Raw genomic sequence first — 21,193 nt, 5'->3', positions numbered from 1 at the left:
TGCAAAAGCCATACGGGCTGTGCGTCCAGGCCCTGTGGTTCCTGACGGCAGTTTGAGGTCTGCCATGGACCAAAAGGAATTGGTCGAAGCCCTTTTTGCTCAAATCCATGGCATGGCTGAAGAGGGACATTATTTAAATGTGCTTGTCTGGAGAACAATTTGACCCTTTAGGGATCTTCGTGCACTCCCTTGTCCAGAGTTGTCTCTTCTGGTCTTCGTGCAGAGAACTTTGACTGGTAGTCTATTGCAGTCTCTTTAAGTTTCCAGTTTTGTCTTTCTTTTCTCTGTTTTATCTGTTGCTTGGACAAAGAACTCTGAGGTGGTGAGACGTGCCTCTTCGTTCTACTTATACGGATAAGAATATCCCTTGATGCTTCTAGAGGTCTTATTTGCAGGCTTATTTCAAACAACATGCAGTGCCTGCATCCGTTTTCTGTGCGATGGTGATCTGTCGTGGTGGGTAGTGCTGGTAGGGGTTGGGGTTTTTTCCCCTTCAAGATTAGGTTCATTTTTACACCCCTCATGTGGGTATGTTTACTTAGTGGTGCTTCCTCTGTTTTTACTGCAGGGGAAGAAAAAGATGAAAATCATGTTGTTTCTCCAACTACTTGCATTCTCTGTACTTGAGAGGAATGAGGGAGAGATACAGAGTGCATCTCTAATTTCATTTATTTAAAAATACACAACATCTCACTGATGCAGCTTGGTTATCCGTGCAAAAAATGTATCTGTTAAATTGTTTAAGGAATAGTGCTGGAATGAGTGTAGGGAGCAAGGAAAATGCAAAATGCAAAACTTGCTGGGAATTCTAATATTAAACAAACGGTACTGTTGAAGTAAGTGGTTTTGACTGTATTTTCCACTTTTCCTACCCTACCCTCCCATAATATTATATGGACCAAAGAAAGAAACAAAATGTTGCAGTTCTTCAGAGAAATATGAGTATCCTAGAGACCTGCACCTAGTGTTGTTAAGAGACTATGTCTGCATTTTGTATATCTCTATATGAATGCAGATATATTAAAAATATTTTTTAACAAACACAGAAGTCATATATATTGATTTTGTCATGTACAATCACAGCCCTTCTTGGTTGTGTGTTTTTCATATGTGCCTAAATCACACATACAGATTATTGCTACAGCTGCGATACCTGGAGAAGCAATGAAATCCATTTCCATTGAAAACTATCATCATAATATAAATGGTGTGCAGCATAGAGAGAAGTTAATTTGAGTGTGGTGTCCATCCAAAGCCAAGCACTAGTGCATAACTCAGGCTTCATAATGGACTTCAAAGATTTTAAGGTTTCATTGTGCAAAATGTCGCATAGCCTTTTCCCTTTCGGGTATAGTGATCTGGAGAAAGGAAAGCAAAAAGGGAAAATTCACTTGTGGTGTGTTGAGTAGATCCTACTAGCATTGTTCATCAACTTCGGGTGATGGAACCTGGGGCAGGATTCCAGCCTCTGAAATAAAGACAGAGGACAGAAAGAGTTTGTTTGCTACTTGGACAACTTGCTGTAGATGTGTGTGATGTGCAGGGCTTACAGTTACAGTGCTGAGGGAGTTGTGTCCCATTCTGAGCTTCCTCCTTCGCATTTTCACACACACAACACCTTACAACACATTGCATGGCATACCTGGGGCCAGATGATGTGATGAGTGCACGTGGGAAAAGAAGAAGACATGCTTAAAGTTTTCCCTATCAGTGAGAACATTGATCAGTACACTGATTACTTTGGCACTTCATAAAGCTCCTGCCTTTTTGGAAAAAAAATAAAAAAAGAAAGTGAAAGATGTGTGCTAAACAAGCGACTACAAAGAAAGTGGGATGAGCTTGACAACAGAAGCAGCACACAAAAGCTTTCCAAAGCAATAGAATTTTAGTCTTGGATGTAGAAAATAAGATCTCAGATGCATGTGTGACAAACCCTGGGTTGCTGTGATGAATGGTGTGTTTGGAAGTTTGTTTTGAAACTCTGATGTTTAACTTGCAGAAGTGGTAGGTGCTCGCAGCCGCACCTGAAAACTTAATGCATATTGTATTTTGATAAACTATAATAAAAGTGCTAAATCGTCTGAAAAATCCAATTCCAGTTGTCTCCAGTTGGCCATTTTAAATTACTAGATACTTTTTGGCCTTAATCTTTCCGTGGCTCTCTTGACTTTGCAGGAACACTGTGGAGATTAATTCAGGTTGATGAAGCATTTCTCTAGGAGGGAATTAAACAGCTCTGTGGGAACAAAATTTGATTTGTATTTGGTAAAGGACTCTGCACAAGACAATAAGAATAACAAAAACGTGGGTAATGAAACAGAATAGCTCCTCAGCTAGGGGAGCACCATGTGTTCTGCTTGTTGGATACGGCAAAGATTCTGCAGAGAAATTGTTTGATCACATTGTTAAAAAATACCTGGGTTTAGGTGTATATGATGTGCAAAACTACAATGAATTAAACCTTCATAAGTGTTTCTTAATACCTGGATGCCTTGCAACATTAAAGATTAGTTAACATACTGTATGTGGAATTTAACAGTGCTAGTGCATTGCACTAGTGTATGTGGAATGCACAGTGCTAGTGCATTGCACACAGAAGCATTAGCTGGGATTTTGCTAAGTAAGTTCTATGCTATGAGGGTGGTGAGACACTGGCACAGGTTGCCCGGAGAGGCGTTGGAGGCCCCATCCCTGGAGACATTCAAGGTCAGGCTTGATGAGGGGCTGAGCAACCTGATCTAGTTAAAGATGTCCCTGCTCACTGCAGGGGGGTTGGACTAGATGACCTTGAAAGGTCCCTTCCAGCCCATCACATCCTATGATTCTATAATTCTAAGCACTGTGTAGACTCCTTAGATGATATTTTTTTTTTCACATGCCAAAGTCCCTGGCATTCATGGATTTATTAAAGGGCAGGTGAAGGGAGATGTTTCTCATCTGAACAGTCATTGCATGATAGAACTCTGAAATTCATAAGAAATTTCAGCTGGGAAAGCGGACTGACAACCAGTATCACTTGTTCAATGGTGAACTTTACAGTCACTGTTTTGAAGCCTGAGAAGAGATTTTTAACAGCCGAAGTGAGGATACACATCTTTAGGATGTGGATTTTCCTAGCCATTTGGATAACTAAATCTCTTGTTCTCCTCTCTCTATAAGAATGGTTTGCAGCATATTTTGTCTCACCTTAGCAATGCAGTGCTGCCCTGTTCATACCCATCTAGAGTACTGTCACCAAGATAATTTTCTCAGCATTTTGTGTTGGACTCTGTCTCAGTAGTTTATGTGTGCCTCCTAGATCATGTCAAATATAAATACAAACACCTCAATTTCTTGATACCAGTCATCTACTCTTTCAAAAGCATGCATTGCTTGGTTTGGAGAAGACAGTTCTCTTTTCCTTCATTGGTTCCCATGAGCCAGCCTCTGTTGTCCTTTCATTTCAGTATTTCATGTTCACCTTCTTGTTTGTTCTACTTATTCCATGAAATGGTTCTCCATAACCCTCTGTCAGAAATACTCTTTTCTCGGAGGGTGTGCCATACCTCTCAGCATGACCAGTATTTTTTAGACTGCTTAATTTTTCCCATCTACCTAAACTTTTTTTGGTTTTGTGCAATGTTCTTGAGGGCTTTGGGAGAGGGGCTGCCATTCTGTTTGGTTAGTATGATGCTTGGCAGAATAGACTAAGGTGCTATAGGGCTATTAAAAGAATAAATTGAGAATGGTTTTCCTAGAATCATAGAATGTTAGGGGTTGGAAGGGACCTCAAAAGATCATCTAGTCCAGCCTCCCTGCCAGAGCCTGATCCCCTAGGGCAGCCACACAGGAACCCATCCAGGTGGATTTTAAAAGTCTCCAGAGAAGGAGACTCCACAACCTCTCTGGGCAGCCTGTGCCAGTGCTCTGGCACCCTCACAGTAAAGAAGTTTCTCCTCATGTTGAGGTGGAACTTCCTGTGTTCTAACTTAAACCCATTATTTCTTGTTCTATTACTGAGCACCACTGAGAAGAGATTGTCCCCTTCCCCTTGACACCCACCCCTCAGATATTTATATACGTTAATAAGGTCCCCTCTCAGCCATCTCCTCTCAAGGCTAAACAGCCCCAGTTCTCTCAGTCTCTCTTCATAGGAGAGATGTTCAAGTCCCTTAATCATCCTCGTAGCTCTCCGTTGGACTCTCTCCAGTAGGTCCCTGTCTCTCTTAAACTGGGGAGGCCAAAACTGGACACAGTATTCCAGATATGACCTCACCTGCTGTGCTCAGGAACAGGAGAAAGTAAAGCGGAAAATGTCCTTGCAGCTCTCATCGAGCAGAGGAGACATCATTACTGACTTCAGAAGCTGGAATGTGTCAAAAGGAAGTAACTTCTTGCACAACACTGACCATGATAGTGAATGAATAATAAGGGCTTGGAGAAAGTGAGGAGAGAGAAATATCAAGGTAGAATTCTACCAATGTGTTGCTCCATCCCTTCCTTTGCGAGGTTGTTCATCTGGAATGACAGCTGTCACCATGCATTGTAAGAGACAGTGTCAAAAAATGTTGGATGCCATTCTTGGAAGTTCTCTCAGTGTTAATCGCAGCACGTTGCTGTTGCTGAAAACCATCCGTAACCCTACAAACTGGTTAGACTGGGTTTAAAGCCTGGGAATAACTCTGAGCAGTTTGTGCAGATCTAAGTGGTAATGGCAGGAATGTCAGGTTAATCTTCAAAGTCAGGTTCCAAAGGAGTAAAATGACCAGCCGAAGGCCAGTCTTGCTGACTTAGAGCAGCTGAATCCTCTTGTGAGTCTGGGGATTAGAGGTGATAAACATCACCAAGTGCAGCCTCAGAGGACGTGCCCTGTTTCACTGGGCACCCACAGCAGGATTTCTCTTCTCTTTGCGTGGTGATACAAATCTCAGAAGGTTCAGGGCTAATTACTTGCTTTGCTGATAGCGCTCGTTTATACATAGCCTTCCCTCCCAAAGGGAGGCTGCAGTAAATTACAGATCTGTAATAGCGCTGCCACGGTGTAGCCCGACCCAGAGATGCGAGAGGCAGCAAGCAGAGACTCAGCACGGTGTGATAGGATGGGGGGGAGTTGGCAGAAGTTACCCAAACAAGCATTTTAAAGTGACATTTGCCGAGGGATTCTGGATTTCCAGGCAGAGATGCCACTTTAATCTGAATGATCCACACACAGCAAGCTAGCGAGTCCACAGATTCACTGAATATTTCATTGCTGCCAGCAGGGAGAGAGCGGCGCGTGAGTAGAGAGGCTCAAGAAGGGTTGAAAGAAAGCAGTGTTCTCTCTCCTGAGTTAATGTTTAGACAATGCTACCTCCTTTTTACTCAATACTTCTATTTTTATATTTATGCATTTCCCAGAAAGCTTTGGGAGTAAACTCTCCAGAAACTTAAATACAATGTTTAGCCTTCGCTGTTACAGTTACTTCTCTTGGCAGTTCTTGGCTCTCTGTTCTTGCACTCCTGATTATAGGATACGTATTTTTCATTTTTAATTCCTTGGTGTGTCTTTACTCAAATTACCTCCTTCCTTGCCAGCTGTGGAGGTTAGGTCCCACCACAAAGTAATTACTAGTACTGGAGATGTACATACTTCTCCCTTCTTCCAGTGACCCAGCTTCTGCCCAGTGCCTGTATGCTCTGTGTGTGTGTGTGTGGTCTTACTAGCAAGGGCAGGCAGCAGCAGGGAGGCTGTAAACCCACTCTTATTTTTGTTACCTGTTGGCGGATGAAGTCTGTTGACATCTCACCAGCTTGATAGGCTCAGGTGTGGCAGGGTCTTGTGTCAGCCTGGCAGGCTGGTGGTGGCACAGCCACAGCACTGTGGCTGCCCCCTACGATGGTGTTGATGTGCCGTGCAGTTATTTCACAGCTCTGTTGCTGTTCACTAGCCGCACGGTGTACATGCTTTCTGCTTGTAATTCCAGTAAATATTCCATATGAAGGCAGGAGAAATCTCTGAAAGAAAGATCAGTGCTCTTTTCTTTTATGTGTATGTGCTCTCAGCTGCTTGATTTCGTGGATGTGCTTGTCACTGCTAGTGACAAGCTGTGGCGGGGGGACTGTGCTACACACGGTTGGGATGCAGTGCAACTGGTGTAGGCTACTCTCCTGCAAGAGAAAGAGCTTATATGACAACTCTAGAAGAAAGGATAGGATTTTTTTTTTCAAGGCAAAATTGCATCTGCCAAAAATGCATTTGATTTTTTTTATATTGTTGTTTTCAAGTGGAGGTTTTAGTAGCCTTGTGGACTTGTTTTAAAGGTTCGGTCCTTCCAAGTTCTAGATCCTCTATCATACTTCAGACCTTTCAGCTTTGTCCAGTGCAAAGTTGCATGACTTTCTCCTGATTAGTAAGCTTGCAGTAAGAGGGGCCAGGAGACAATTCTGCCAGCACGTGATATATGATTCATTGCTGCCAGTCAAAATATGCATCCTGTGCTGTGACTTCCAGAGACTCTGGGGAGGAAATTAGTAGGATCGAAGTGACACTGGTGCTCCTGTGGAATCATCAAAGCCTTTATTCTCATCTATACTTACGGAATGAATCCTTGGGGGAAAAATGTTGAAGTTGAGAGTGTGAAAAATCCTTTGTTCTTAAAGGTATAATATCACCACTCTGGCTATTTAACAATTGCAAGCAGTAGAAGGAGCAGAACTCTGGCTGAATGCTATGGCTACAAGGAGGAATAAAACCGAGTGAGCAGGTGTTAGCATGTGTAGGACGTGGCTCTCTGGCTGCTCTACCCAATGGCTTGTTTAATCTTGTTCTGCTAGGTGTTAGCAGCTTTCAGCAACATACAGTGATTAGTGCTCTGTGTCTTTCCTCGCTGCTCCTCTCTGTATCCTGGGGCTAGGATTAGGTTACAGGTCTGAAATGGCAGGGTTGTCTATGTTGACTGTGAGCTGAATAGTAAGGGAAGAGTTTTGCTGATAGACTGAAATGCCTTCTGTGTTTGTTTCCCTTCTCTGGAGGAGGGATGACATTAATTTTGTTTGTAGTCTTCTGTCTCTGACCTAAACATGTGGTGTCCAATTTCCTTCCCTGGCAGGTGACCTGGAAAATGAGGAATGGTGTCTGGGTACAGAGCTGACTCCAGCAGCAATAAAGACTGAGCCAGTGTTGTGTGAGACACCCGGCCTCGCTCCCTCAGTCAGTCTCACTGTCACAGCCACATCGCTGGAGGGGGAACAACCTGAGCTACAGACAGATGCCCTGGTACTTGCGGACTTTCTGTTTTCTCTGAGCAATTAGCTACAGATTCTGCCTATCACAGCAGCCTCCTTGGTGCCAAAGCTGGGCAATTCAGGGTGCACACTGCAGTTTGCTTTAATGGTTTTTAGTGCTTGGTGGTGTCCCACTACTGCTGTGAGAACTTGTGTTTTAAAACACTTATCTGCATCTCCAGGTCTTAACTGTTGGATGCAGAACTTTCTTTTCTATGCTAGCCCCAAAGCAGGGGCTCATGCGTCTTTAAAAATATGTAAACAGTTTCTAGTGAACTAGTCCCACCTGAACTGACTAACCTATTTGCCCTGTCAAGCCCATGACAAGCTAAGTGTCTTCCATGATAACTTGCTTTAGTGCTGCTCTACTTTCCCCTAAGCAGAACAAGACTCGTTGTTTGAAACAGCTGGAGAACTTCCCTGCTAAGTCACTTTTGCCAGACCTCTGAAGCTTTGACATTTCAAGCTGCTGCTGCTTTCCAGACCAACCTGCCTCGTAAAGAGCATTTGTGATGCCTTTCTGACCACAGCTGCAGCAGCCAGTGGGCATTCTCGAGGGCTTAGTTTGGCTCTGGTTGAGTTACGGAGAATGAGCTGCAGCAGCTTATGGCTCACCAGAGTCCCCTGTCAGTGGAGGAAGAAGCATGGCTGTTCTCAGTCCCCGGGGTGCGATGTCAGTCCAGGCCAGGTGGAGTTAGTGTGTGCTGAAACTAAATGTTTCCGATTGGATGTGGATCTGCAGTATGTGCAACAGAAATTATTTTATGATAACCTGGAAAAATGAAAGACAAGTTTCCCATAATCTTCTTTTAGTCTGAATGTGCTGTCCGCAGCATATGTAGTCCTGCTGCAACTTGGGATGCCACAGTTTGCAAAGAGTATATTGGGACTAGCTGGTATCTTGTTGCCATTGCATGGATTAGTTACACAGGTTATTGAGAGGGATTTTTGCTGCAATGAGCATGCTGATGTGTCAGGCTGACTAGCTCAAGCCCAGAACTGTAGCACACAGGCAGTTTCTGGGCAACAGCTTAGCAGCCTGATGCCCCAGCCCTGTCAGTGTGCTAAGCCAGGTATCTTCCAAATCTTGGTCAGCTGTGACTGTCCCTCCACAGCGTGAAATGAACTTTCTTCTGATAACCTGGTGGTCAGCGACTGGCACCTTGCCCTTGCTTCCAGATGACAACAGCCTTGAACAAGCTCTTCTCCACTGGCAGGAGGGTTTCTGTCTCTGCTTAAACAGACTGAGTGGTCCGGCAAATCCTAGCAGCAGCTCTGTTGCTAAGAGAAGTAATTTGAGTGGGTTGCATGCTAGCTTTCAGTCTGAAATGTCATCTCTGAGGCAGTAATCTTTTATTTAGCTAAATATAGTAGTAAGAAAAGCCATAGTGGTAGTAGGCAGTGCAGCTTCTCTGGAGCCTGGTTTAGCAAACTGTTAAAGCTTTGCCTGTAGCAGAGCAGAAGGACAGGGAACCTCTCCATTTATGGAGAAGTCATCCTTGTATCCTTCTCTTAAGATTTTTAACATGTATGCTTTGGGTTTTCATGCTATTAGTTTCTCTTTTCTAGATGAAACCACTAAGCCAGAAAGTTCTTCCAGAGATTAAATTGGAGCCCCATGAAGTGGATCAGTTCCTGAACCTCTCTTCTAAGGAAGGTTTGTTAATTACCAATGCAAGATGCATGGGGAGATGACCAGAATGCACAATGAATGTACTTTACCCTGATTAAATATTTGGCTTCCTTATTAACCATGTTAATCTTTAGACTGAACCTGTTGCCTTCTAGGGATTCAACTCAAGCTGCTGAAGAACCAGCCTCTGACCCATTTATGTGGCATTTTTTTCTTTTTTTTCCCCCTTGCTCTTCACAAAGAAAATGATCTCTTTTTTTTGTCTGTAATATAGTAATAATTGTACAGTTGCTGGAGGGAGCTTGAATTGTTAAAGTAGAGGATTACTTAGGCTAAAAGAGAAATCATTTTGAGGGGACTTAACTGAGGCATAGAAAACATGAAGAGCATAAGTGGAAACTTTACTGTTTTAACCTGTGATACAAAAGCAAGGATCTGAGTTATATGAAATTAGAAGTTAGGTAAATCTGTTTATAGCATATTAGTTTTAGCAAAGTTTTAAGAATGACCACGATCCCTTTGCACTAATCTATAAGTGAGGAAGGAGGAGTAATGATCCTTGCCCTGAAAGTTAAACATAGTTTTGTGGCACATAATCTGTTAACCCAAGAGAAGTTTGAAAGAGCCAAATATTTGGGCTGAAATTTTAGCAGATAGCTGCATTTTAGGAACACTTAATGTTCTGTTAGTGAATTCATTTTTTTTAGGTAAGTGTAACTGATCTAGGGAGAGAAGCAAGTGATGTAGCAAGTGGGAAAAGGGAGGCTACATCTCAGCCCAGGGCATAGATTTGATTGCTCAATTTGTGAGATTAATAACCTTGCTGTTTCTCAGGTATGTATCTTCTGGCAACTACTAGAGTTAAGATACTAGACAAAAAGAGCTCATGTATAATAGGGGGGGGGGTTTGCTACTATTTTAATTCCTTCCTCCTCCACTCATTTGATCTTTTCAACTCAAATTGGCAGAGTATAACAAAAGTGGAAGGTGGCAAATTCAGCCCTGTATCTTCCTAGTCTCAATTTTTGTGGCTGTAAATTTATCTTAGCAAAAAAATGACTTAGTTATGGCTGTTTTGGACGTCCACTAAATTGTCCGTGTAATATGAGTAGGCGAGACATTGCCCTGTTTCTCTTGGTCTGGACCCATTTGGTCATAGGCAGCACTTTGCTTGCCAATTGTAGCACAGGTTCTTTTGGCTACAAGTGCAGCAGAAGTTGAGTTATGGCCCTGGATAGCACAAGTGTGAGAGAGGTTCCTGTGGGGCTTTGCCTATGCTGCTTCTGCTCCATCAGTACATTAAACCTCAGAGCACCTGGGGAAGAAGCCAAAGTGAAGGTAGATGTTTCTGGAGCCTATGCATAGAGCTTTGTTTTGCTGATCAAACCTAAAGAAACCTGCTGCGTTTCATTCCTCCTTTGGAGACTTGTGCGCTCTGGAAATCTTTCACTTGATCCATTTTTTAGCAGAGTTCTAGTCTTGGAAATTGGGGCTGGGGTAGTGGCAGCTCTAGTAGAAATATAAATTAGCACCTCAAACCCTTGTGTTTTATGTCTCTTTTGGCATTTAGTAGTGGATCCTCTGCATTTGCCTCCAACCCCTCCCAGCAGCCATGGCAGTGACTCTGAAGGAGGGCAGAGCCCGGCTAGATCACTTCCTCCTTCAAGCCCAATCCAGCTACAAGCCACGGCTAAAGTGACATCACGCACAGCTTCAGTGCTCTCCAATTCTCCGCTCCTGACTGCACCACATGTAAGTTCGGCTGACTTTCTCCAGCATCTGTCTAACTGACTCAGTTGTTTTTCTTTCTTTCTTTCTAAAAAAATAAGAAAAAAAATTGCTGGTTTTGCCATGATTTTGCTAACTTTCTGTTGTTTTTTAGATGAATCTGTGTCTGGCCAAAATTGCAGATGCAGTAATTCTTGCTCACTGCTCCATTCTCTTCTCACAGGGAACAGCATGTGCCTCTCCTCTAAGTTGAGTCAGGGTTCAACAGTATTATTAGGTTTGTCCCACCATGAATTGTGTTTTGCATTAGGGCTCAGCCCTCCTGTCCCTGGTAGATCTGCATCTGTCCTCTTGTCAAAAGCAAGTGATGATCTTTAGGGAGGGATTTTCAGTAGCGCTTCTTTTTTCCCTGTTTGAACCAAGGGGAGTTTTACTCAGTGTGTGCAGAGCCGGGCTGGCAATAACTGTTCTGAGGGAATCCTGTCCCAAAAGTTCAATCTCTGAATGGAAGCTATTTAAAAGTTCTCCCTGTTCTATGCATTCCCATTTGTGAGAGACTGCTGTGTTAGAAGGCGGAGTCCTCTCTGCAGTGGGAGAGCTGCTGCCTCTCTTCCCTAAAACCTTTTTCTCTAGGGCTGTGTGCACTTACCATTATATTATTTCATTTCTATGACACTTGCAGAAATTACAGGGGACCGGCCCACTCATCCTGACAGAGGAGGAGAAGAGGACGCTGATAGCAGAGGGGTACCCAATCCCTACCAAACTTCCCCTCACAAAAGCAGAGGAGAAAGTGCTGAAGAAAATCCGTAGGAAAATAAAGAACAAGGTAAATGTTAGTTAGCTTTGCTGGGTAATTCCTGCTCCTCTTTCATTAAAAAAAATGCTGCAACAATTCTGCAGTAATGGCCTGTGGTGCTGTTGAGTGCTGTATGATGTCTTTTAATGAAGTGATTTTCTTTGTTCTTAAACACATCCATCAAATTGTCTGTCACTGTGATGACAGTGTGTCCCTGTCTAGGTATTTACCTGTGCACATGAACAATAGAGTATTTAGCAAGCAGGGTATCAAATTGCTGTTGCTTGGCTCCATTTTAAAAACAGTACAATCCTGCCCTTATGATAGGCAAAGACCTCTGTATTCTTTGCATGGTGATGAAAGTGTTCTTCAAGACCTCCACTGTTCCAGGTTTTAAAATCTGCCTGTGTATTTCAGTGCGCTAGTCTTTTGATACTGAATTCCATGACCTTTAAATGAATGGTTCGTACTAAGGCTGTGAAATGCCCTACAAGTCTTTTCGATCTTCCTACGTGGGGAAGAGCCTAATGACAGGGAGGAAAGCATTTTTTTCAGACCTGGCCAGCTCACTCATTCTAGGGGATATTAGCACATCTTTGAAGGTTAGTGCATTCTGTTACTGATTTTGGAGACAGAGGTGTAAATTTGCCCCCACTGAATTGGAATTTGGGCTTGTAATAGATTTTTTTCAAAATTTTTGGAAGTGACCTTGTCCATTTTATGTACCACTTTCATATAATCCGGGTCATTTATTACTGGAGTAAATCTCTGGAGGTCCTTTGGTCCAAGTCCTTGCTTTGAAAGCAGGGTCAGCCTAGGGCAAGTTACTCAGGAACTTGTCTAATCAGGTTTTACTGTCTCAAAGGGTGACGAGTCCCCAGCATCTCTGGGCAACCTGTTCATATATTTGGCCACTGTTGTGGTGAAAATAGAATTCTTAACACCTAATTGGTATTTCCCTTGTTGTAACTTGTATTTTTTTATATTTTGCTGTTTTGCTGTATGCTTCTAATAAGACATTATCTTTGCTACACAAAGTAGTTGAAAACAGCAGTAGCATTTCCTCTTTATCATTTGCGTTTTAATGTGAAAAACCCGGCTTTCTCTGTCCTTCCTGATCCGTCATGTGCTCCAGCATGCTTATTGTAGCTGTGGCCCTCCTCTGGACTTGCCTCTGAACATCCAAAGTATTTATTTTGGAGCCACAAACCATACTCTGTGCTCAGCTGTGGGCTTGCAGACACTGAATGGAGGGGAGGAACCACCTCTCTGGACCTGCTAGCTACAATCTTGTTAATGTAAACCTGGATCTGGTCGGCCGCCTTTGATACAGGGACTGACTTATTTTTGCTGAGTATTTTTGCTGACTTGTGTTTGACATGTTTTTCATGAGGACGTGCAAGGCTTTTTCTACAAAGCTGCTTTCCAGTGCATTCATGGGCCTTTCCTCTCCCAGATACATGGCATTGTCCTGGGATCATCTTTTAGTATTTGTCCTAGGATATTCTCTCCAGATGAATCTGATTTACTCTTTAAGGTTTGTTCTGTAAGAGCAGGGAATGATCTTTTTCCTGCTATCGAGAGGAGCCGTCTTGCTTCAGTATGTGGAAACAGACCCAGTGCTTTGCTTACCGGGAGTAGAAATGAAAACAACGCAGAGGCTTGAATCTCATAAAGTCAGGGGTTTTTACCATTTACTAATTCATCTCCGATGCTTTTTTTTCCTGTGCAAATATTTGGTGCTTTTCTTGCTTTTTCCTCAGATCTCTGCCCAGGAAAGCAGAAGAAAAAAGAAAGAATACATGGACAGTCTGGAAAAAAAGTAAGCCAGCCTCCTTCCTGTTTGAAGTGGGCCAATAGCACGGGCTGCTGGACTGGGAAGGGATCCAGCTGTTGATGCTGGGACTGTTTTGTGCATGGAGTGCCAGCTGCCATCTCGTGGTTATGACTGAGAAAAGGCCCTTCCTCTGGCTTCTGCTTGCTCTTATGCTGGGGTGCTGCCTGCATAACCGCGTCTACCTGCAACACATTGCTAACGTGCCAAGAAAGACTTTAAACCTTAAGTAAGGCAAGGCCCATCTGCTATCCCGCATCGTGCAACCCTGTTGGCCTAGCAGGGTGTAGGTACTGTCCAGGGAAAGGTGGATTCAGAGTGAATATATTCTGTCTTCCAGCATGGATGGAGACAGAAATAGGGAGTGAGTGAGTCAAGACTGCCTGGGAAAATAAGCAGAACTCAGGAAGAAAGCATGTGACCCATTGACTTCCTTTGGAGCGAAGGAACCAAACCTCCAGTTAGTGATTTATATCCCAAGTTAATCTCTCTTCCAACAGGCTTATTAGCCTCCATAAACTTGAAATTCAAGGATCTGATTTCAGAAGCATGGCGTTCACCACATTGCTTGGTGCCTTATCCTGGCCATGAAACACAAAGGAACACCTTCGCACAAATTGCTTGCTAACAACATAAATATAGCATGTTCTGTGACTTTCCAAGTATCTGTCCCATGGCCCAGTGCACAGAGAAAGTCTGAGCTAGGTCTTTGCTTTTAGTATTTCAAGGGGAAAAAAGTAGTTATAATCCGTCCTGAATGAACTGCACCTACCAGGATGTAGTTGAGCACTGTAAGCAGATGTTCCACAGCTGGTAATATGTTGCAATGTCTTTTATACTGTAAATTGTGACTAAAGACTATGACTAAAGTTTGTTGATGTAACTTTTCATTAGATGTAGGCAAGATCATAGAGCTCTCTGTGAAAGCAAGTTTGATTTGGTTTACAATCTGTTTAATAAGTGACTGTTTTGGTTTTTTTTACATTCCTCTTTCTTTCATTGTGCTGCCTCCAGAGTTGAGACCTGTTCAAACGAAAATAGTGAGCTGCGTAAGAAAGTTGAAGTCCTGGAGAATACTAACAGGTAAGGGATGAAGGGAATAAAATAAAACTGTAGCATGATATTACAGTGAAAAGCGAAAATCTGGAAGTGAAGAGATCAATTGAAATGTGAGCAATAGCTGTATCTGATGTGTTTAATGTCAAAGAAAGATGAGGATGGTCAGTTATTGTGACTGCAGTGTGATGGAGGCTTTGATGTCAGGTCTTAAACTGTCTCCCTAATCTGTGGTGTGCTTCGGAAACCTTTTAGCACTCTGAGTTCTTCTACTGCTCAAGGAGATGTAATTCATTATGCATAACAAGCAAAAGCTACAGCCCAACATTCCAAGTTGTTTTTATTTAGCGAAAGACTTTTTTGACATGATACCTTGGCCTGGAACATGACACTTACAGAAATGATAGTGCTGAAGCTCAAGAGTCATTATTAGTTCATTCTGGACTACTAGTTGTCATTGTAACTATTGTGCACCCTTCTAACCATCTCACACCCCAGAATTTCCTTAATTTGGAGGGCGAAAATCAACTTGTTTCTTGATTTCTGAAGAAATGGATAACTCAGTAGTGGCTTTCTCAAAGGACGCATGGCAGAAAATGTTGAATAGCTGAGCTTTTCACCAGATATTAGCTGAGATGGGAGCGTCAGTCATAGCTTATGCTCTGTGTGCTCCCTAATGATGGCAAATTCCAGTGAGTAGGTACTAGATTAGCCCACTGTTAACACCTTCTAGTTAGATAGATTTGTAGTGATGGTTGAATATTACCATTGAATATTACCATTATCATTGTAGTGATGGTGATGGTAGCACTGAAGCGTGGGAGGAGGCTGGATTTTGAAGATAAGACCCACGATTGTGGAAAATGGCCCTAGAGCTTGTCTGGCAGCCAGTGTACTGCTAATTGAATGGCATGTGTTGTTTCTAATCTCCGGATCCAATCTTTAATTTCATGGAGCCAGGCCCTGTAGCACTGTAATTTGTTGGAGAGTGTCTCCCACACACTGCTCATGCATAAAGACATCTGCTGCTTGTTTGGAGAGCTAAGCCATTTCTCTGCTTCTTGTGTCTTCCCCCAGGGTTTTACATAAAAGAAACAGGAATTCTTCTGTAGGTGTGGAGTAGGGTTTTCTCTCCTAGGATCTGTCCCAGGAGGTGCTGAAGTGAGCCGCTCTAAGGAAAGGTGCAGCTGTGGATGAACCACTCAAGGACAACATGTTGTCAAGCCTAGAGCTGTTCTCCCCAGTTCAGCTAAATTTGGTCAGCTGTTCACATCTCTAAGTCATTGCAGATGCAGTCATGAGAACAACTTTGTTGGTATTGCCCGTCCTTTTAGACAAGACCTTTAGCATCTTCTCTATTATTTGATGATCTTAATTCTCTCATGCTAAATGCTCTAAAAATATTTAGCTCAGTGGTACTATCTCCAAATTCTTCATACCTCGGGCATGTGGGATGAGTTGTGTTGTTTTCTTCTAGTATTGATATTGAATTGTAATCTCCTGCAGAGAAGCGGATGCTCTTGACCCTTTGCACAGAAATTCTTGCAATTCGTGGTGATGCTGTTTTGGCTCTTTAGATACAAACCGTGTCTAAAATTTGTTAAGGCTTCACACTGAAATACTGAGAAATTGTTTAAAGTGCCTACTTTCATCAAGCCTGAATTACGTAGCAAACCACGTTAAGAGTTTTTTCACCTTAACCCCAAAGAGCCACTTTTCTTATTTAGTGTATAACTGTACAACTGTCTCATTCAGAGAATGGCTCATGGCCCTTGTTTAATATACATTATCCCCTTCCTACTGTGAATTCAAAATGTCTGGTTTCCTCACTGGTATTTGAGAGCCCTGAAGTAGTATCCAGAAACTGCTCAAATGTTTCAGAACTTGTCTTTACAGCATCCTATAGCTAGTACTTCCATCTCCTATGTACAGTCAGGAATCAAAGTTCAAAGCAGTGATGGTCAAAATTATGCAGTGTCAATTTATTTTTGGATGCTCAGGTTTATATGTTGAGGACTTTATTTCTTGAAGTACCTAGCACAAAATTATATACACATGTATCTCATTTAATATGCCCAAAGCAGAACCTCAGCTGACTTTAGTTGCAGCTTTAACACAGTAAAAAATGAAGACATTGTTGAAGGTATTATCTAAAAGTAGATCCACAAACATCAGAGCTGTTCCATTGTTGTGAAAAATTGTAAGAGTGGAAGAAAGATAACAGGAAAATAAGAGCTGTGGATACATGTAAAAGTGTTCATGTGTTCAAGTGTAGATGAAGTTGGGTTTTTACCTTGTTGGAAAATTGGGCTGTAGCTGCTTACCTAAAAGTTCATGCACATGTATGTGCTGTTAGTCAGTGTGATCTTTTTGTAGTCTGGTGAAGTTGAGAGGGACTGCAGGCTAATTTCCAAAATACACAACTACTGAACAGCAGAGTTTCCGCTCAGTATGTGCAGTTCAGGTTTTAGAGCATGTCGTTCTATATATAGAATGCATTTGCACAGATACATATCTAAGACTTAGGGAAACCCTGCTTGTATTTCGAAATCTGGCTCCAAACCATGGAAACACTGGTTCGGAATTTCTTCGGATAAAGACGTTTCTACATTATTCTCAGTAACATGAAAACGATTTAGAGGAATCTTCCCTGAGAGCTTGCCTTAGCCTGAAATTCTGGATCTGAAAAGATGTAATGCAAAAGGTGAAAGTGTGGTCCAAAAATTTGCATCCAAAAGCATCTCCCTTGTCATTCATGCATCTTAAAAGGTGAGGCAGGAGGCTGAGGATCAAGATAGAAGCGCCTTATTATTGTCATTACTTTGAGTGGGTAACTGCAGCGTTCTTGGCATCTTTAGTATTAGAACATTAGCATATGTTTCCTCTCCTGATTTATGTGACTCAGACCCTTAAAAGAAACCCATCCAAGTTCCTTTCTGTGCAGTTTTCTCAAGACTAAGACAGCACATTATTGCATGCATATCTGTTATGTCTTGTGGCCACAAGTGAGCCGGGCTCTCCTTGGTTTCAGTAGCCTCTGAATGTGAGGGGCACTGCAGTCTTAGAAAGCAAAGGGTTGGAGAAGAAGCTTGCACCAAGAGTTGAACTGGCTTGTCCCAGTCACCAAGAAGGCTTGACCCACTCATGTTTTGGCACTGGGACTGAAGGAAGAAACTGCCAGTGATCTAAAGGATTGAGTAAGGTCTGTGGTGCCAGGGTTGGCTGGCGGGGAGCCTTAGCTATTTGGGCTTGAAGGGTTATGGTACCGTGTATGATGATATATGAGAAGTACTTTTGTTTTTCACTTCTTTTAAAGTCTGTATTGATAAATACATTGATGATCACTTTTCCTGGAGAAGCGATCCAATTAGCATGTGATTGAGAATGTCACACATGGACAACGCATGCAAGTATCTTCTAGAGTTGCTCTCATGGAGTAATGATATCCACTCTGGCATGCACTGTTCTTCCGTTTCGCATACTTCTGCTCAAGCTGTTGTTACAACTCCCAGTCATTCTAAGATCAAGTGGCATATCAGTCTGATCCACCAAAACTGCCAGACTTCACTGATTTGCTTGGCTGTTCCTTATTTGGGGCGAGTAAAGTCATTTTGCTAAGTCATTTTAAGGAACGAAGAATCTGGATTCAAGCTGCAATGAGATATCTTGCACTTCGTTTCAGACCACCCTTACAATAGCTGACAAAGCGTGGCAGCCCTGGAGCAACTCCCTGTTTTCAAAGCAGGAAGACAATGTTTTTTATGCTGAAATATCTTTGATGAAAAATTGCTGGATTTTTTCTTTGTGATTCAAATGAGGAAAAACTGTGGATTTTTTTTTCTGCTTTAAGGTATCCTGGTCTTTCAGTGAAAAGCTTGCTTCGGGGCTTGCTCTCTTTCCTACAAATAGGACAGGCGGAGAAAGAATCTGTGTGTAGGGTTGGAGGACAGAATAATTTTTCTGTCTCCTTATCAAAATTAGGTTTTGTTCCTCAGGAAGTAGAAAAATTGTCTGAAAAATCTTGGTCAAAATAAGCAACGGATGGTGTCCCCTGGAAGCTGACTTTTTTGTTTAAATCGATGCTGGATTTTAAACACAAACACTGAATTGAGGAAACCTCCCAAGTGGCTAGGTTCTAGAATGACAGATTTTAATCAAAGTTAACTTAATCAAAGTGTCACTGGAAGCAGAGGGGGAAGCCTTGTCTTGTTCCTTACTTTGGCAGGGAAAGGGGCTCTTCTGGAGATGTGAATGTGCACACAAAAACAAGACATCACAGGCAGAACGAATTTGCTGGTAGTGTGTGGAGGGGAGAGCAGGAGTCTTCAGTCACTTTACAGCTTTCCTATGAGGTGCTTCCATTGGCAGAGAAAAGCGTGAAAACACATTCACACCTCCTACGGAGGTGACCCTCTAATTGAATATCACTGGGAAATGTGTCAGACACAGTGAAAATAATCCCTGTGGGTGCAAACCCCCTTATGCATGCTTCCTTGGGATTGCATTTTCTCCTGTTAGGACTTGGCCATAGCTAGTGTGTTTCACTAAAAGCATTCGTGCCCTTCCTGCTGCTGTTTAGAGGGAGCATCTTAGTTTAATATAAGTCCCTGTTTTGCAGAGCAGAGAGCTGCTCCTTTTCCTTCTCCTAGTCCAGATCATCCCTGTAGCCATCCAGTAACAAAGAAGGTAGTTTTTGCATGGGAAAGGAGATCTTTTGACCACATTCAAATAAAGAATAAAAGCACCAAGGAGTGCCTCATTTTGGTGGTGGCACAGTAATTCATTATCATCTCTGAACAAACTTGTTTGTTGCTCTTGCCTCAGCTCTTGCTCTTGGTTTAAAAATGTACCTGTAGCCTGTCAGCTCCCAACACTGAATCTTTGTCTGTTGAGAAGAAGTGCTCCAACAGATAGATGACTTGAGGAAGGAAGTCGTTTTATGTCAAGGTAGTTGGTAAATAAAGCGGGGGATGCATCTTCGTCTGTGTATAGGAGACCTCAGAATACCTGCCTAATTATACTTTCCAAAAAGGGAGTGTTCTGGAATCAGTTCTCCGGGCCCACTCTGCCCAGCAGGTTTTTTAAATTGGACGCAAAAAGACAGAGATGAGCAAAATGAGGAGAATTGTCTCTTCTCTGTTGATTTCTTCGCCAGCCATTAGCTGTTTTCTCACTGACGCCTCCACAAAAAGTGGCAAGAACGATCAGCGTTTCATGGCTGCTGCTGTTCGCAGCCCCCGAGCTGAGGAGGAGGGGGAGGAGGAAGAGAGCTCCTTCCTCCTCACTCTGCAAAGCTGTTCCATGTCAATCCCAGTGACTCAGGCCTGAAATGAGGGAAAGATGTAGTCTTGTGTAACAGCGTAGAATTTGCAGGGTTAAAAGGGTATTGCTTATACAGCATAACGTGTCTGGTGGCATATGGTGGGAATACTGTACGCAGCAAGTTCTGTGCTGGAAAATGCTATATACTATATACACAAGTCTTTCTGAGCCCTGTGCCATGCAGTGGATGTGAGGAGGAACTGAGGAGATAACCAGAAAGGAGCAGGGATTTAGGAGGGTCTCATTTACATGATGGACAGTGTTTTCATCTCTTAATTTGCCTGTGGTATCTCTAATCGTGAATTAGACAAATCACTGTCTTTTTTAAAATATTGAGTTGCAGAATAAGCCATGCTCTCAAGAGCATGCAAGACATCCTTCCTTAATAAGTTGAGAAAGATCTGCTGGCCCAGATAAATCTGTGCTCTGAGCATGCCTTGTGCTCATTTCAGAATGCATTCCTGAAGTCCTTGAATCCATTAAACCCTAATTAGCGATGAGCATTGATGATTAAAAAGCCCCATAATAATAGGCAGACAAGTGTATATTGAGCTGTGGAGGCACCTCTGGGTCTGTCCTACAATTAGCTTTTAGCCAGTTTGATCTTAAAATAATCCTTCTATTTTCTCTGACATCCTGACCTTGCCTCTCGCTTTACCATTTGACGTCACAGCTTCCAAAGCTGTTGCCTGGGGTTTTGTGGGGGTTACCCTTTACAGTAGGCTGCAAGACTTACAGCAGAATTAAAAAATAAAATTGGAAACAAACAGCAAAGTTAACATCTTGTTGCAAAATGGTAACGTATTTGACTGTGCCGAGGACAGGCAGTTGGGTTATTCCTTGTCTGTTAAAAAGCCTTAATGAAAACAAAATGAAAACCACTGTGAAAACCCTACATCCATCATTCTTTGAGGTCATTTCCCATTTAAAAGCCTAATATCCTGACTGCAGTAATTGATGATGACACAGCAGAAGAAAAATGGCCAGAAAGACAAGAATATCATCCTGATCTGGGACTGTGGACTGCAACCAGCCAGACAAGAACTGCCATTGTAGTTGGGACCTCTGAAAGACACAGTCAAGAGTAGCCATGTCAAACATCTCTGATTTTCTGGAGGATTTAACATATAGCAGTAAAGTGCGTTATTTAATAAATGAATTTGAGAAATGGAGTCTGTGCCTCTCTCTGGCTTTAAGACCTTCTCTTTGAAAGTGGTCCAGCATGTGGCCCAAAACACTGTACAGCAGGTTTTCAGAAAAAGGAGGTAGTCTTATATTCCATCACTGACTAAAGCAATTATAAACTTGCTACTGCAATTTTTCAAATGTTGATTTTTTTTTTTCATGACATAGAACGAGGTCATATATATGCATCTAGTGACTTTCATGTGGAGCAGTTTCAGTTGTTCATAGGCTTACTAGATTTTTTTCTTGTAGAAACACTGAAAATACAGTTTATATTTATAAAAGCCCTCTGAAAATATTGAAGAAGTAATTGTTCAGGTACATCAGTTGAAGGAAGGGTGAAAGACCTTTTTGAAAAGTCCAGTGCTCATGCATGTAACAATCTTGTAAATGT

At 42.4% G+C, this 21,193-nt stretch overlaps 1 protein-coding gene across 1 annotated transcript in view; it reads left to right on the top strand.

Annotated features, from left to right (window-relative positions):
- Positions 1-7,067: 7,067 nt before the first annotated feature.
- Positions 7,068-21,193, top strand: part of CREB3L2 (cAMP responsive element binding protein 3-like 2) — a gene marked incomplete at its 5' end in the record, with an annotated part of 17,663 nt that continues 3,537 nt past the window's right edge. Inside the window, 6 exons of the mRNA XM_009875777.1 lie at positions 7,068-7,234; positions 8,812-8,899; positions 10,446-10,627; positions 11,286-11,432; positions 13,166-13,224; positions 14,251-14,319. Coding sequence (XP_009874079.1) covers positions 7,068-7,234; positions 8,812-8,899; positions 10,446-10,627; positions 11,286-11,432; positions 13,166-13,224; positions 14,251-14,319 — 712 coding nt within the window. The remainder of the gene's footprint in view (positions 7,235-8,811; positions 8,900-10,445; positions 10,628-11,285; positions 11,433-13,165; positions 13,225-14,250; positions 14,320-21,193) is intronic.

Source organism: Apaloderma vittatum, unplaced genomic scaffold (assembly GCF_000703405.1).
Source record: "Apaloderma vittatum isolate BGI_N311 unplaced genomic scaffold, ASM70340v1 scaffold41978, whole genome shotgun sequence".
NCBI classification, from domain to species: Eukaryota; Metazoa; Chordata; class Aves; order Trogoniformes; family Trogonidae; genus Apaloderma; species Apaloderma vittatum.
This window is presented reverse-complemented; position numbering and strand designations above follow the sequence as displayed.